Source organism: Crinia signifera, unplaced genomic scaffold, assembly GCF_055691185.1.
Source record: "Crinia signifera unplaced genomic scaffold, ASM5569118v1 HAP2_SCAFFOLD_201, whole genome shotgun sequence".
In the NCBI taxonomy this organism is placed as follows: domain Eukaryota; kingdom Metazoa; phylum Chordata; class Amphibia; order Anura; family Myobatrachidae; genus Crinia; species Crinia signifera.
This window is the reverse complement of record NW_028142094.1, coordinates 16,816-33,548: the sequence shown is the minus strand read 5'-3', so window position 1 is coordinate 33,548 and position 16,733 is coordinate 16,816. Positions and strand designations below refer to the sequence as shown.

Genomic DNA, 16,733 nt, shown 5'->3' with positions numbered 1-16,733 from the left:
TTCATTCTGACATAGTCTCTGTTGTCTAATCAGTTATTAATACTTGATATTTTTTATTTTTTATTATTCTTTTCTTTTTCTTTTTCTTTTTAGTGGGGGTGAGGCTGTGATGTTTTCCTCCAATTAGAATAATTGCTGTTGTGCATTACAGTCTTATTATAAATGGTACCAGTTTTGTTTAATGGGTATTCTGCATCTCATTGTATTATTAGGGTCTTAAACTGCTGGATTATGTACCTATGCTTGCCCTATACTGATGTCATCCTGTACCCTAGATCCTAGTTATCATTTAGTTTTATTTTTTGCCAATGATCGATTTGACCTCGTTGTCTAGGTTCAGTCCTCTGGGTGAGAATGTTTTTAATTTATACATCAATTTTAGCTCAGTTTTATTGATTTTATGTATAAAATCTCCTCCCCTCCAGTTGGCCTGTACTAGTTCTATTCCCATGAATTCTAGCGTCCGGGGGTCATTGTCATGGTGAAGTTTAAAGTGTCTTGAGAGGTTATGTTCTTCGTGTCCCTTCTTTATATTCCTTATGTGTTCACATATTCTTTCTTTTAAGTGGCGTGTCGTTCTGCCTATGTATTGCTTGTTGCACCCACATTTTAGCATGTAGATCACCCCCTTACTGTTACATGTGATTCTTTGTTGTATTTTAAATGTCTCGCCATTGCTGGTGGATTGGAAATGGTTAATGGGTTTTGTGCTTCTTTGATTCTGATTTTTGCAACCCTGGCATTGCCCACAGAAGAAGAAACCTTTGCTTGATGGACCTGAATCTATTGTTAGTTGTGTGGTGGATTTTGGGGGAATGTGATTTCTAGTTAGCTTTTGTTTAAGGTCTGGTGCTTTTTTGAAAACCATTTTGGGTCTTAGTGGAAGATGATCAGCCAGGGTGTCGTCCTCCAGTAATAATGGCCAGTGCTTAGTTAGAATTTTTCTTAATTGGTTTGACTGCTCAGAGTATTGTGTAATGAATAGTACTTCATTTTGGTTTTCATTTTTCCTTGTCTCTTTGTTTTTATTTTTGTATTGCAATAGCTCCTCTCTATTTACTAGTTTCATTTTCTCAAATGCTTCATTAACTTTGTGGTCTTTGTATTTTTTTTCCTTGAATTGGTCCCTTAATTCATTGCCTTGTTTGATATAATCTGTTATTTTTGTGCAGTTTCTTCTAACTCGCATGAACTGACTGGTGGGAATTGACTCTAACCAACTGGGGTGATGCCAGCTTGTCGATAGTATATAGCTGTTTACGTCAACAGCTTTTTTGTATATTTTTGTATGTATTGTTGTGTCCTCTGTGTATATGTTCAAATCAAGGAAATTGACTTCTTTTTTACTGTAATGAGTTGTGAAAACAAGATTGTTTTTATTGTTGTTTATGTGTGATATGAATTTTTTTAAAGAGTCCTCATTCCCTCTCCAGATGAACAGCACATCGTCTATGTATCTTTGCCAGAGCACGAGATTCGCCTCCAGCCACCACCCCCCTCCCCATATGTGGCTGGCCTCCCACCAGCTCATGAAGAGGTTGGCGTAGCTGGGGGCGAATCTCGTGCCCATCGCGGTCCCGGTGACTTGTAAGAAGTAGTTGTTATCAAACCACACATAGTTATGTGTTAGGATGAAGTTTATACTGTCCAGGATGAATTCAATCTGTTCTGGCCTTAATTCTTGGTCTTGTGTGAGGTGGTAATTGATACTTTCTAAACCTTGGTCATGTTTTATTACTGAATATAGAGATGTTACGTCTGCTGTTACCAACCAGAGGTCTGTGTCCCACTGTGTGTTTTTGAGTATGTCCAGTATGTGTGTAGTGTCTCTTATGTATGATTTTTGTTGATGTACATATGGCTGTAGGAGTGTGTCTATATATTGTGAAAGATTGGCTGTTAAAGAGTTTATTCCGGAAATGATGGGCCTACCGGGAGGTTTTAGTGGGTCTTTGTGTATCTTTGGAAGATAATAAAATACTGGTATGACTGGATTGGTTGTCTGTATGTATTGTAATTCTTTTTGGTTCAGTATTCCTTTTGTGTGACCTTCTTGTAGATGTTTGTCTAGTTCTCTTTTGAATTTTGCAGTAGGGTCTTGTGTTAGTTGGGAGTAGGTTTTTGTATCTCCTAAGATCTTATGTGATTCCTCTAGATAGTCTATTTTATTCAAAACGACAATCCCCCCCCCCCCTTATCTGCAGGTTTTATTATGATGGAATTATTCTTTTGAAGGTCCTGTAGTGCTATTATTTCTTTTTTGGTCAGGTTTTTATTCTGTTTTTTTTATTTGTAATGTTTCTAATTCTTTTTCGACCATTTAAGTGAAGCTCTCTACCTGTGCGCCTTTCATGTAGCTGGGAAAAAAAGTGGAGTGGGGCTTCAGAGAGGTGTGTCTATACTGATCTGTATTTGCTGAGTTTCTTAATGGAGCTGGTATTGAGTTAGCAAAAAACTTTTTGAGTGTAAGTTTTCTTGTGAAGTTATGTAGATCTAGATAGGTTTGGAATTTGTCCATTTGGTTGTTTGGGGCAAATTTTAGCCCTTTGTTTAGTAATTTTGTGTGTTCTTCTGTTAGTATGTGACTGCTTAAATTAAACACTCCATTCCCTACTTCCCTTTCCGGTGTCTTACTCTCTTTCTTGTTCCCCCTTCCTCTCCCTCCTCTCCTAGTTTTTTTGTTCTGTTTGTGGGGTTCTTTTGTTTGATCATTTTCTTTATTTTTGGGATTGCTCCTTGTTTTGCATGTCTTGTCCCTAAAAAAAGTGGTGCTAGGTCGACATATGTCGTGGTGTTGACTGTAACTTTAGGCGAGGGTTCTTTTTCTATTGATTTTTGGGTGATGTTCTGATCTGTGTTGGTTTCTAGCTCTGGTTTTTTTATTGGAGTGGCTTGGTGTATTGTGAATTCAGTCTCAAGTATTGAGAATCTGTTGTTATGCTCTTCTGTTCTGCTGGATTCCCACCCTTGTTCTAGTAAAAGTCTGGCCAGGTTGTTGAAGTGTGTATCTTCCCCTGGTGTATCTTCTTCTTCATATACTGAAAATGATTGCTCTGAGGATGATGAATTAATTGTCTCTTCTAGTGTGGTGTTTAATTCAATTGGGGTTTTGTTTTTTTCTTCTTTCTCTTTTGTGTGCAGTGATGTCATGTACTGCTGATAGGTTAGTTTTAGTCTCTTGTAGACCGGACTGTTTCTTATAGGGGTTTCTTTTAGAGTGTTTGTCTTATTGGTTTTTTTGTTTTTATTTTTATTTGTGTCTTTGTTCTTATATTTGTTCGTCTCTCTCGGTGGTATGTTGAATCTGTCCCTAAGGAATTTTTTCTTTTTAGTCTCTATTAGTTGAGTTTCAATTCGTGTCAGCCGGTCAGAGGTCAGAGTAGATAAGGTAATAAACTCTGGTTTTTCTTTAAAGGGCTCTAAATGGTTGTCCAGTTGGTCTATTTCTTTTTCTAGGTGACCTAGTTTATCTGTGTTGTCGTCAATTAGTATGTCGATTAACTGCATTGAACATTCCCTTAAAGCCCCCTCCCATTTTCTCATAAAATCTGTGTCTTCTTGATTATGTGATGGGTCTTTTTTGATTCTAAGGCCTTTAGGTATAGTATTACTGTTTTTATATAGCTTTAATGTCTCTGTGTCCCACCATAATTTGGTTTCTTTATTTATTAATTTCTCTAACCTTAAAAAGGTGTCGCAAAATGTGTTGTTTAATTGCTGGGATGGGTAGGCATCTATCAGTGAGAGAAGTGCTTCATTTGCCCTGGTTTCCCTATTTTTTCTTATATCTGTGAGGCCCATGTACTTTCTTGCTGCTGGTATTTGGTCAGTATACACAAATTGCAGTTTTCTTTAATACCTGCGCACTGAAAGATTGATTGCGATGAGCTGCGATCACACTGTGGGATCTGACTATATCCCAAGATACAATAACATATATTTTGGATTAGTGCTGCGCTCAATCTCTATTTGCTGGTGTTAATTGAATAAATGATGGATATAACACAGTGTTTAATCTAAACACAATTTTACTTGGAAATTATGGTGGGACACAGAGACATTAAAGCTATATAAAAACAGTAATACTATACCTAAAGGCCTTAGAATCAAAAAAGACCCATCACATAATCAAGAAGACACAGATTTTATGAGAAAATGGGAGGGGGCTTTAAGGGAATGTTCAATGCAGTTAATCGACATACTAATTGACGACAACACAGATAAACTAGGTCACCTAGAAAAAGAAATAGACCAACTGGACAACCATTTAGAGCCCTTTAAAGAAAAACCAGAGTTTATTACCTTATCTACTCTGACCTCTGACCGGCTGACACGAATTGAAACTCAACTAATAGAGACTAAAAAGAAAAAATTCCTTAGGGACAGATTCAACATACCATCGAGAGAGACGAACAAATATAAGAACAAAGACACAAATAAAAATAAAAACAAAAAAACCAATAAGACAAACACTCTAAAAGAAACCCCTATAAGAAACAGTCCGGTCTACAAGAGACTAAAACTAACCTATCAGCAGTACATGACATCACTGCACACAAAAGAGAAAGAAGAAAAAAACAAAACCCCAATTGAATTAAACACCACACTAGAAGAGACAATTAATTCATCATCCTCAGAGCAATCATTTTCAGTATATGAAGAAGAAGATACACCAGGGGAAGATACACACTTCAACAACCTGGCCAGACTTTCACTAGAACAAGGGTGGGAATCCAGCAGAACAGAAGAGCATAACAACAGATTCTCAATACTTGAGACTGAATTCACAATACACCAAGCCACTCCAATAAAAAAACCAGAGCTAGAAACCAACACAGATCAGAACATCACCCAAAAATCAATAGAAAAAGAACCCTCGCCTAAAGTTACAGTCAACACCACGACATGTGTCGACCTAGCACCACTTTTTTTAGGGACAAGACATGCAAAACAAGGAGCAATCCCAAAAATAAAGAAAATGATCAAACAAAAGAACCCCACAAACAGAACAAAAAAACTAGGAGAGGAGGGAGAGGAAGGGGGAACAAGAAAGAGAGTAAGACACCGGAAAGGGAAGTAGGGAATGGAGTGTTTAATTTAAGCAGTCACATACTAACAGAAGAACACACAAAATTACTAAACAAAGGGCTAAAATTTGCCCCAAACAACCAAATGGACAAATTCCAAACCTATCTAGATCTACATAACTTCACAAGAAAACTTACACTCAAAAAGTTTTTTGCTAACTCAATACCAGCTCCATTAAGAAACTCAGCAAATACAGATCAGTATAGACACACCTCTCTGAAGCCCCACTCCACTTTTTTTCCCAGCTACATGAAAGGCGCACAGGTAGAGAGCTTCACTAAAATGGTCGAAAAAGAATTAGAAACATTACAAATAAAAAAACAGAATAAAAACCTGACCAAAAAAGAAATAATAGCACTACAGGACCTTCAAAAGAATAATTCCATCATAATAAAACCTGCAGATAAGGGGGGGGGGGATTGTCGTTTTGAATAAAATAGACTATCTAGAGGAATCACATAAGATCTTAGGAGATACAAAAACCTACTCCCAACTAACACAAGACCCTACTGCAAAATTCAAAAGAGAACTAGACAAACATCTACAAGAAGGTCACACAAAAGGAATACTGAACCAAAAAGAATTACAATACATACAGACAACCAATCCAGTCATACCAGTATTTTATTATCTTCCAAAGATACACAAAGACCCACTAAAACCTCCCGGTAGGCCCATCATTTCCGGAATAAACTCTTTAACAGCCAATCTTTCACAATATATAGACACACTCCTACAGCCATATGTACATCAACAAAAATCATACATAAGAGACACTACACACATACTGGACATACTCAAAAACACACAGTGGGACACAGACCTCTGGTTGGTAACAGCAGACGTAACATCTCTATATTCAGTAATAAAACATGACCAAGGTTTAGAAAGTATCAATTACCACCTCACACAAGACCAAGAATTAAGGCCAGAACAGATTGAATTCATCCTGGACAGTATAAACTTCATCCTAACACATAACTATGTGTGGTTTGATAACAACTACTTCTTACAAGTCACCGGGACCGCGATGGGCACGAGATTCGCCCCCAGCTACGCCAACCTCTTCATGAGCTGGTGGGAGGCCAGCCACATATGGGGAGGGGGGTGGTGGCTGGAGGCGAATCTCGTGCTCTGGCAAAGATACATAGACGATGTGCTGTTCATCTGGAGAGGGAATGAGGACTCTTTAAAAAAATTCATATCACACATAAACAACAATAAAAACAATCTTGTTTTCACAACTCATTACAGTAAAAAAGAAGTCAATTTCCTTGATTTGAACATATACACAGAGGACACAACAATACATACAAAAATATACAAAAAAGCTGTTGACGTAAACAGCTATATACTATCGACAAGCTGGCATCACCCCAGTTGGTTAGAGTCAATTCCCACCAGTCAGTTCATGCGAGTTAGAAGAAACTGCACAAAAATAACAGATTATATCAAACAAGGCAATGAATTAAGGGACCAATTCAAGGAAAAAAAATACAAAGACCACAAAGTTAATGAAGCATTTGAGAAAATGAAACTAGTAAATAGAGAGGAGCTATTGCAATACAAAAATAAAAACAAAGAGACAAGGAAAAATGAAAACCAAAATGAAGTACTATTCATTACACAATACTCTGAGCAGTCAAACCAATTAAGAAAAATTCTAACTAAGCACTGGCCATTATTACTGGAGGACGACACCCTGGCTGATCATCTTCCACTAAGACCCAAAATGGTTTTCAAAAAAGCACCAGACCTTAAACATAAGCTAACTAGAAATCACATTCCCCCAAAATCCACCACACAACTAACAATAGATTCAGGTCCATCAAGCAAAGGTTTCTTCTTCTGTGGGCAATGCCAGGGTTGCAAAAATCAGAATCAAAGAAGCACAAAACCCATTAACCATTTCCAATCCACCAGCAATGGCGAGACATTTAAAATACAACAAAGAATCACATGTAACAGTAAGGGGGTGATCTACATGCTAAAATGTGGGTGCAACAAGCAATACATAGGCAGAACGACACGCCACTTAAAAGAAAGAATATGTGAACACATAAGGAATATAAAGAAGGGACACGAAGAACATAACCTCTCAAGACACTTTAAACTTCACCATGACAATGACCCCCGGACGCTAGAATTCATGGGAATAGAACTAGTACAGGCCAACTGGAGGGGAGGAGATTTTATACATAAAATCAATAAAACTGAGCTAAAATGGATGTATAAATTAAAAACATTCTCACCCAGAGGACTGAACCTAGACAACGAGGTCAAATCGATCATTGGCAAAAAATAAAACTAAATGATAACTAGGATCTAGGGTACAGGATGACATCAGTATAGGGCAAGCATAGGTACATAATCCAGCAGTTTAAGACCCTAATAATACAATGAGATGCAGAATACCCATTAAACAAAACTGGTACCATTTATAATAAGACTGTAATGCACAACAGCAATTATTCTAATTGGAGGAAAACATCACAGCCTCACCCCCACTAAAAAGAAAAAGAAAAGAATAATAAAAAATAAAAAATAAAAAATATCAAGTATTAATAACTGATTAGACAACAGAGACTATGTCAGAATGAACACCACTGACAAAAAGATTGGATCACATTTCCAATTAACCGAGAATGAACACCAATTAAGCTGAAGGGGAAACACATGATCAGAAATTACTGACACCCATGTAGACCTATCAGCAGACGGCAATAGAAACCACCCAGGGGATTTAAACAGACCCGGGCTTTAGCAGCACACATCTCCTTGAAGAAGGCAAAAAGCTGAAACGCGTTGGAGACATCACACTGAACTAAGCAAGCAAGAAGAAAACGGGCTGAGACTATCACCAGACGTAAGATCCGGAACCGGCAGAACGCCGACGAGACACCATCAGCGTGGAGAGGGTGAGTAGGAGCGAGAGAGGGTCAAGAGAGGCAGGAGGTTTCCCGGGCGGTAAGACGAGGCAGTGCTGACGGCGGCGGTCCCACCCGATACACTGATCCCCGCCACTCCGAGTCCCTGCAGCGAACGGGTGACAGCGGCGTGTGACGCATTGAGTGCAGTATCACTCGCGCGGCACCTCCGTAAACCCTAGTAGCAGCAGTGAACCGGCACCCTAAGCTGCACCAGTCCCCCCCTCCTCCGAAAATCCGCAGAAAACGGAATTATATCTAAAGGGGTACCCGAAGACTTATTTGCATTCCTATAACACCTGTGTGACGGGACGCCGTACACAGATTATAGGCATAGACTGAGACTCATAGAAACGCTGCAATTTGGGCAGCCAGGATTGGACAGATTGAACCGTGTAGGCACACACACAAGGGGATCTTTTACACAGATCGTGTACAGAGGCCAAGGCCAGTGCACGCAACGTGACAGATTTCTCACACTGTGTGCATCATTGTATCAATGGACTAATTTCCAAGTAAAATTGTGTTTAGATTAAACACTGTGTTATATCCATCATTTATTCAATTAACACCAGCAAATAGAGATTGAGCGCAGCACTAATCCAAAATATATGTTATTGTATCTTGGGATATAGTCAGATCCCACAGTGTGATCGCAGCTCATCGCAATCAATCTTTCAGTGCGCAGGTATTAAAGAAAACTGCAATTTATATATACATTGCTGGCACAGGCCAGCAATGTATATATTATTGGCACCACTGGGCACCAATGATTATTAATTTGCTTGCTGCCCACAAATAATTATGAATTAGCCAGTAATATATACATTGCTGGCACATGCCAGCAATGTATATTTTAGTGGCATCACTGCCCACCAATGTTACTTACAAGCCAGTAATATATACATTGTTGACACAGGCCAGCAATGTATATATTATGGGCACCACTGCCCACCAGGGTTAAAGGGAGCAGGAACTGGGCGGAACTGCGTTCCATCAGTTTTATTTTGGAGGTGGAATGGTTCCGCCTCCGTCCGCATCGCTAAACAGCTGACAGCCGGGCAGAGCGGTGGGAAATCAGGATGTCTCAGAGAAGGTCCATCCGTCCGTGGCGTAGCTATTTTAAAATTATGTGCCAACTCACGGCTCGTGAGCCAATCAGAGCTCGCGGGACGGCAACAAATGAGCTGCCGGGCCGCGAGCACTGATTGGCTCGCAAGTCATTTGAAATAGCCGCACCACGGATGTTCTGAGACATCCGGGTTTCCCACCGCTCTGCCCTGCTGTCTCCTTTCCCACACAGTGCACACCTCTGGCACTGGGCATGTTACCCCTGGCACTGAGAATGTAATACCTGGCAATGAGCATGTATGTAAGTGGCACTTATGTGGCATAATAAAAAATGGGCAGTACCATGTTTGGCATATTGTGAAATGGGCATTACCGTGTTTGGCATATAGTATAATGGACATTACGGTGTGTGGCATAATGTGTAATTTGCATTACTGTGTGCATTTATGTGTCCCTGACCCATAAAGCCATGCCCTAAAATTTTTGGCACAAAATGTTCAGTTTTTATTAGGTGTTGGGTTGTTTTGCACTGTGGGGCATCATTTGAATCAGGGGTGGTATTATGTGGCCACATTATTCTTTTCCTGACAGTGTGGCTGTGACATAATTGGGGGGGGGGGGGGGGGGGGGAAGAGTCAGGGAAGCAAATTTTTCCACTTTACGCACTGCTGCGCACTAATGTATAGTGATAATAGTTATTAATGTAAACACTGCTGGAGCAGACCAGCAATGTATATGAGACCACTGCCACTGGCCATCAATGTATATTTTTATGGCGTTAATGTATACACTGCTGGCGCAGGTCAACAATGTATATGTTACCACCGCCACTGCCCCCCAATGTATATTTTGTTGTGGCGGTAATGTATACATTGCTGGGGAAGGTGAATGGATTTCTCCCTACGTGCACGGTGGCAAATTAAATGGTAGTTGTGCACATGGGCGGGATTTTGCCCAGTCGGAGCAGAGTCAGGTAGCGTTTACCTGTTTGCTGGGCTCCGAATATACACAGCCCAGCGATCAGTTCTGAATCAGGCCCCTAGAACAGAAATGCACTGAATAAAATGGCCCCTGCTCCCACCCTTGGAATACAAACCCTGCCCATTATGTAAATAGCCTTTTATATGAAAGATTTTCAGCAAAGTCTTTCACCTCCTGAAAATCTCTTGCTCTTTGGGGAAAATAGCTCAGTGTGTACGCACTACTTTGGTGACAAATATATCTTTCAGAGATTTTGGCAAAGTCTTTTGAAATGAAAATCTTCAAGTGTGTATGGGCCTTAAAACACTTGGCTCAAACAAAACGTCTACACAAGTACCTACCTCGGGAGGTTTGGAGCAGATGCCGACGTCACCACAGCAGATGGGGAGGAAGGTGTTGAGGGCTGCGGAGATTCTGGGGCTCTTGGAACCCTTCCCATTCGGTACCAGATGCCCATACTGTTCAGCTCCCTATCCAGGAGACATACACAAACACATGAGTATATAACTATATTAGTAAGGCTGACTAATGTGGTAGCTCAACATCCTAACAAAAGAAAAATGGGATATTTATGCCCTGAGGTAACGTACTCATGGGCCTAATATGTTCCTCTGTAATGCAACCAAGCACATAATGGACACATTAAATACAGGGATTGATCTGTATTGGATATACATCTTGATTACCAATGGCATTTCACCATAAAGGAAAGAGTCAAATCACTGAATGTTTTATGAACATCGCTTGGCTATGTCTGGTATATCAGCCACAGAAAGATTATGAATAAACATTGTTCTATAATAATGATGCACGTTCCCCATTTCCAGCTACCCAATGTGTACCCAGCATAATATCACAAGTGTTCCTTCTAAGCTTCTGTTACAGGGTGCTGCACCCTGCCCGTTTTTAAAACCTCAAAATGCTCCCTGCCCTTTTTGTGTGTGGCACTCTGCGCCCTTGCGCTGCCCCCCACCTCGTTGACGTGCCGCTGAGAACTTTCGGTGTGTGCCATCATGTGTAATGGGTATTACGGTGTGTGGTATAATGTGTAATGGCCATTGTGGTGCATGGTATAATGTGTAATGGGTATTACATTGTGTGGTATAATGTATAAGAGGCATTACAGTATATGCCATAATGTGTAAGAGGCATTATGGTGTGTGGTGTAATGTGTAAGAGTCATTACAGTGTGTGCCATAATGTGTGATGTCATTAGGTCATAATATGTAATGGACATAGCTCAGTATGACAATGTGTAATGGGTATTAGGGTGTGTGGTATAATGTATAAGAGGTATTACAGTGTATGCCATAATGTGTAGCTGTCATTATGACAGAAAATGGAATGGACATAGCACAGCATGACAATGTGTAATGGGTATTACGGTGTGGTATAATGTGTAATGGGCATTATGGTGTGTGGTATAATGTGTAATGGGTATTTTGTTGTGTGATATAACGTGTAGTTGTCATTATTACAGAATATGTAATGGACATAGATCAGTATGACAATGTGTAATGGGTGTGTGGCAAAATGTGTAATGGGCATTATGGTATTTTGTTTTAATGTGTAATGGGTATTACGGTGTGTGGTATAATGTGTAATGGGCATTATGGTGTGTGGTATAATATGTAATGGGCATTATGGTGTGTGCGGTATAATGTGTAATGGGTATTACGGTGTGTGGTATAATGTGTTTTCATTGCGACAGAATATGTAATGGCCATAGCAGAATATGACAATGTGTAATGGGCATCATTCTTATAATTTTTGCTGTTTCTGATGTAAATTTCTAGTATAAAATGTGCTCTTTCGATTGAAAAAGTGCTCTGCCTGATGGTCAGCGCCCTGCCCTAAAAAAATCAGAGTGTGAACACTAGTGGGGTATTGCCAGCAGCCACTTTACGGGATATGGTCGTATTGTCGACACCACTTAGGTCGACAGTCATTAGGTCGACACCGTTGGGTCGACAGGTGGCAGGTGGGGTATGGCCAGCAGTCACAGTAACATATACACAGAGGGGTATAGCCAGCAGTTACAGCATCGTATACACAGTAGGGTTAAAGCCAGCAGTCACAGTAACGTATACACAGAGGGGTATGGCCAGCAGTTACAGTATCGCATACACAGTGGGGTTAAAGCCAGCAGTCACAGTAATGTATACACAATGGGGTTACGAGCAGCAGTCACAGTAATGTATACACAGTGGGGTATGGCCAGCAGTCACAGTGGAGTATGGCCAGTAGTCACAGTATGCACAGGAGTCCAGTAGAAAAAAAAAAAACAATTACAGCAGAGTGCGCAGCGGAGCATGCAAAGCGCAGGCTTCCATCCAATATAATGGCGCAGAGCCGCAGTCGCACCGAATTCTGTGGGATGCAATTCTCTGGAGAACCCAAGGCCGGGAAGATGGCACTGAGCCTCGTTGGGGGATGTGAGTGTGGCGGAAACGCCCTTTGTTCGGAGCATCTCTTTTATTTGATATGTTTGTTTGGCCCCATCACACACAATGGTGGCCCCCACCGTAATGCCCATCACACATGATGGCCCACACTGTAATGTCCATCACACATGGTGGCCCACACTGTAATGTCCATCACACATGGTGGCCCCCACCGTAATGCCCATCACACATGATGGCCCACACTGTAATGTCCATCACACATGGTGGCCCCCACTGTAATGCCCATCACACATGATGGCCCACACTGTAATGCCCATCACACATGATGGCCCACACCGTAATGCCCATCACACATGATGGCCCACACTGTAATGCCCATCACACATGATGGCCCCCACTGTAATGCCCATCACATATGATGGCCCACACTGTAATATCCATCACACATGATGGCCCACACTGTAATGCCCATCACACATGATGGCCCCCACCGTAATGCCTATCGCACATGATGGCCCACACTGTAATGCCCATCACACATGATGGTTGTCCACACCGTAATGCCTATCGCACATGATGTCCCACACTGTAATGCCTATCACACATGATAGCCCACACTGTAATGCCCATCACACATGATGACCCACACTGTAATGCCCATCGCACATGATGGCCCCCACTGTAATGCCCATCGCACATGATGACCCACACTGTAATGCCTATCACACATGATGGCACCCACTGTAATGCCCATCGCACATGATGACCCACACTGTAATGCCCATCGCACATGATAGTGGCCCACACTGTAATGCCCATCGCACATGATGACGGTCCACACTGTAATGCCCATCACACACGATGACCCACACTGTAATGCCCATCACACACGATGACCCACACTGTAATGCCCATCACACACGATGATCCACACTGTAATGCCCATCACACATGATGACCCACACTGTAATACCCATCACACACCTTAACAGCGACTACATATGATGGCACATAAGAGCCTCTTACCTACATGCTCATTGCCAGGGGTTTCTTACTCAATGCCAAAGGTTTTATGCTTAGTTGCCAAGAAGGTTTCATGCTCGTTGCCCAGGAGGTATTATATCCTTGTTACCCAGAATGGGAAAAGCAACCCCAGCAAGCCCTCCTGTCTGTGGAGGGAGGGCTTAGCCGGCAGGAAGAGCTGACAGCCACTGCTAGCAGAGAGCAGCTTAGCGTTGTGGCGGGGGGGGGGGGAGATTTGTCACTTTAAAGAGCTGCCATGCCGCTCACTTCTCAGGACTTCAGCAGTGGTAACAGCATGGGGGACGGTGGCGGGCTACATCTGTAACAACAGACACACAGCTTTCAGCAGAGAGCTCATCAGCGTTTCAGTGCATGCAGGATGTAATGCCTATCACACATGATGGCACCCACTGTAATGCCCATCGCACATGATGACCCACACTGTAATGCCCATCGCACATGATAGTGGCCCACACTTTAATGCCCATCGCACATGATGACGGTCCACACTGTAATGCCCATCACACACGATGACCCACACTGTAATGCCCATCACACACGATGACCCACACTGTAATGCCCATCACACACGATGACCCACACTGTAATGCCCATCACACATGATGACCCACACTGTAATACCCATCACACACCTTAACAGCGACTACATATGATGGCACATAAGAGCTTCTTACCTACATGCTCATTGCCAGGGGTTTCTTACTCAATGCCAAAGGTTTTATGCTTAGTTGCCAAGAAGGTTTCATGCTCGTTGCCCAGGAGGTATTATATCCTTGTTACCCAGAATGGGAAAAGCAACCCCAGCAAGCCCTCCTGTCTGTGGAGGGAGGGCTTAGCCGGCAGGAAGAGCTGACAGCCACTGCTAGCAGAGAGCAGCTTAGCGTTGTGGCGGGGGGGGGGGATTTGTCACTTTAAAGAGCTGCCATGCCGCTCACTTCTCAGGACTTCAGCAGTGGTAACAGCATGGGGGACGGTGGCGGGCTACATCTGTAACAACAGACACACAGCTTTCAGCAGAGAGCTCATCAGCGTTTCAGTGCATGCAGGGGGGGCGGATGAGAAAGTTTGCAACGGGGTGTCAGCGCACCAGGGCGGCAGCGGAAGGGCGCAAAGTCCCAGACACAAAAAGGGCAGGAACACTAATTTCTGTGTCCTACGGATGACAGAAGGAGGGTGATATGGTCAGATGTATCTGCCTTCACCGTGGTTCGCAACAAGAGGACTAGCGCAGATTTTGACCCAACTTGAATAACTCTGCAGCTCTTAAGGCCCCCATCTGCTAGGGTGGTGAATCGCCTGTGGTACCCCGCCAACTCACCCGGCAGCTGCTACGTTCAGTTCACAAATATTTCTACCCATGCATGTTGCCCCTTCTTTATATAAACACCTCTTTCTACACTTTTATGAAAACTCTTCACTACTGTATACTCTCTCTAGGTCTGTGGGTCCCAACCTCGGTCCTCAGGACCCCCCAACAGTCTGCGTTTTCCAGGTCACCCGGCAGGTGCACTCATTATTCACTGACACATTTTAAAAGATCACAGGTGGAGCAAAGTATTTCACCTGTGATCCTGCATGGAGGCCTGGAAAATGTACACTGTTGGGGAGTCCTGATGACCGAGGTTGAGAACCACTGCTCTTGGGTGTTGGGATTTAAAAAAAGTTTGGGAACCACTGTCCTACGCCATACTAGAAAGATGTACCGAAAAAGTTACTTGCAGCCAATCAAGCAGGTCTGAATCACCCTCTACATTTAGTTTTCTGTACTGTTGCTGGAAGTCTGCATACTTTTATTCAGGCAATGTATGGTTCTATCTATATGATGCTTTGAAATAAAAATCATTCTTTCAAAAAAAAAAACCTTTCAAAAATTCTATAGACTTAATGTTCTATAGAAATATCTCACAAGAAGCATTTAGGCATAGACACGCCCATAGGTTTATTTATTTATTAACAGTTTCTTATATAGCACACACATATTTCACAGCGCTTTACAGAGAATACTTGAACATTCACATCAGTCCCTGCCCCAGTGCTGTGAGGCAGTAATGCTAACCATTACACCATCCGTACTGCTCCATGTGGAGTTAGACACGCCCTTTGGGCACTGTGTGACACGCCCCTTACAAAGGCGCTTGGCGCATCCTACTGTAATTTTCCTGATTGTAGTTTTCAATTGGAGGGAAGTATGTTGTAACCACAAAGAAAAGTGATCTACATCAGATTCATAGACTTGTTTATAGCACCCCTTTTATACCAAAAACGCCAGGTCGCATCCGGGTTTTTGATCCCTGCTTCAAGCCGGGTGTGACCCTGCGTTTGCACCCTTTTACACCACTGTCGCATCCCCCCTGCCGCTTGGAGATTATGTCATCTCCGATCGCCGCCGCCAGGACCCGGAATGCTGCGCTGGGGGCAAGCCCAGCACTAAGGTAATCTGCTGGGCTGCCCCCAGCCCCCGTCCACCCCTTGTCCGGGAGGTGAATGGATGCCGCTCACAGGCATCCATTCACCTCCTCTGCTACTGCTGTCTGCAGGGTATAGCAGACAGCAGTGCAGGCTGCCTGTGACCCCCACCCCCCCCCCCCCCAACCTGCGGACACTGCACCGCGCCCCCCCCCCCCCCCCCCCCCGGGGTGGCCCTTTCGGACCGCACCCGACTCGGCTGAAATGATGCGGAGGGGTTACAATGCCTTTTGTTATATTTATTGTGGCACAAACACTCTGGGAAACTGTATATAGGAAAGTAGTGTATGGCGGCGGATGCTGGGAGTAGTAGTATAAGAACTGATAGTGTTAGCAATATGGTCGTATCGTTCATTAGACCCCACCTACTGTATGTGACTGCCAAAACTGGCTTACGCTCTAGAGCAGGCATGTACAACCTGCGGCCTTCTAGCTCCTGTGAAACTACACATCCCAGCATGCCTTGCCATAGTTTTAGCACTCGCTAATAGCAAAACTATGGCAAGGCATGATGGGACTTGTAGTTTCGCAAACAGCCGGAGGGCCGCAGGTTGGACATGACTGCCCTAGAACAGTGGTTCCCAACCCTGGTCCTCAAGTACCCCCAACAGTGCACATTTTCCAGGTCTCCACACAGAATCACAAGTGATATAATTAGCTCCACCTGTGGATCTTTTAAAATGTGTCTGAATAATGAGTGCACCTGCTGGGTGACCTGGAAAACGTGCACTGTTGGGGGTACTTGAGGACC

General features: G+C 42.8%; 1 protein-coding gene across 3 annotated transcripts in view; it reads right to left on the bottom strand.

Moving 5' to 3' along the window:
- LOC146053785 (uncharacterized) overlaps positions 1 to 16,733 on the bottom strand; it is an 85,513-nt gene that overhangs the window by 52,101 nt on the left and 16,679 nt on the right. For all 3 annotated transcript variants that reach the window (XM_083168020.1, XM_083168022.1, XM_083168021.1), the window contains exon 4: positions 10,409 to 10,537. In XM_083168020.1, the coding sequence (XP_083024146.1) occupies positions 10,409 to 10,537 (129 nt within the window). The remainder of the gene's footprint in view (positions 1 to 10,408; positions 10,538 to 16,733) is intronic.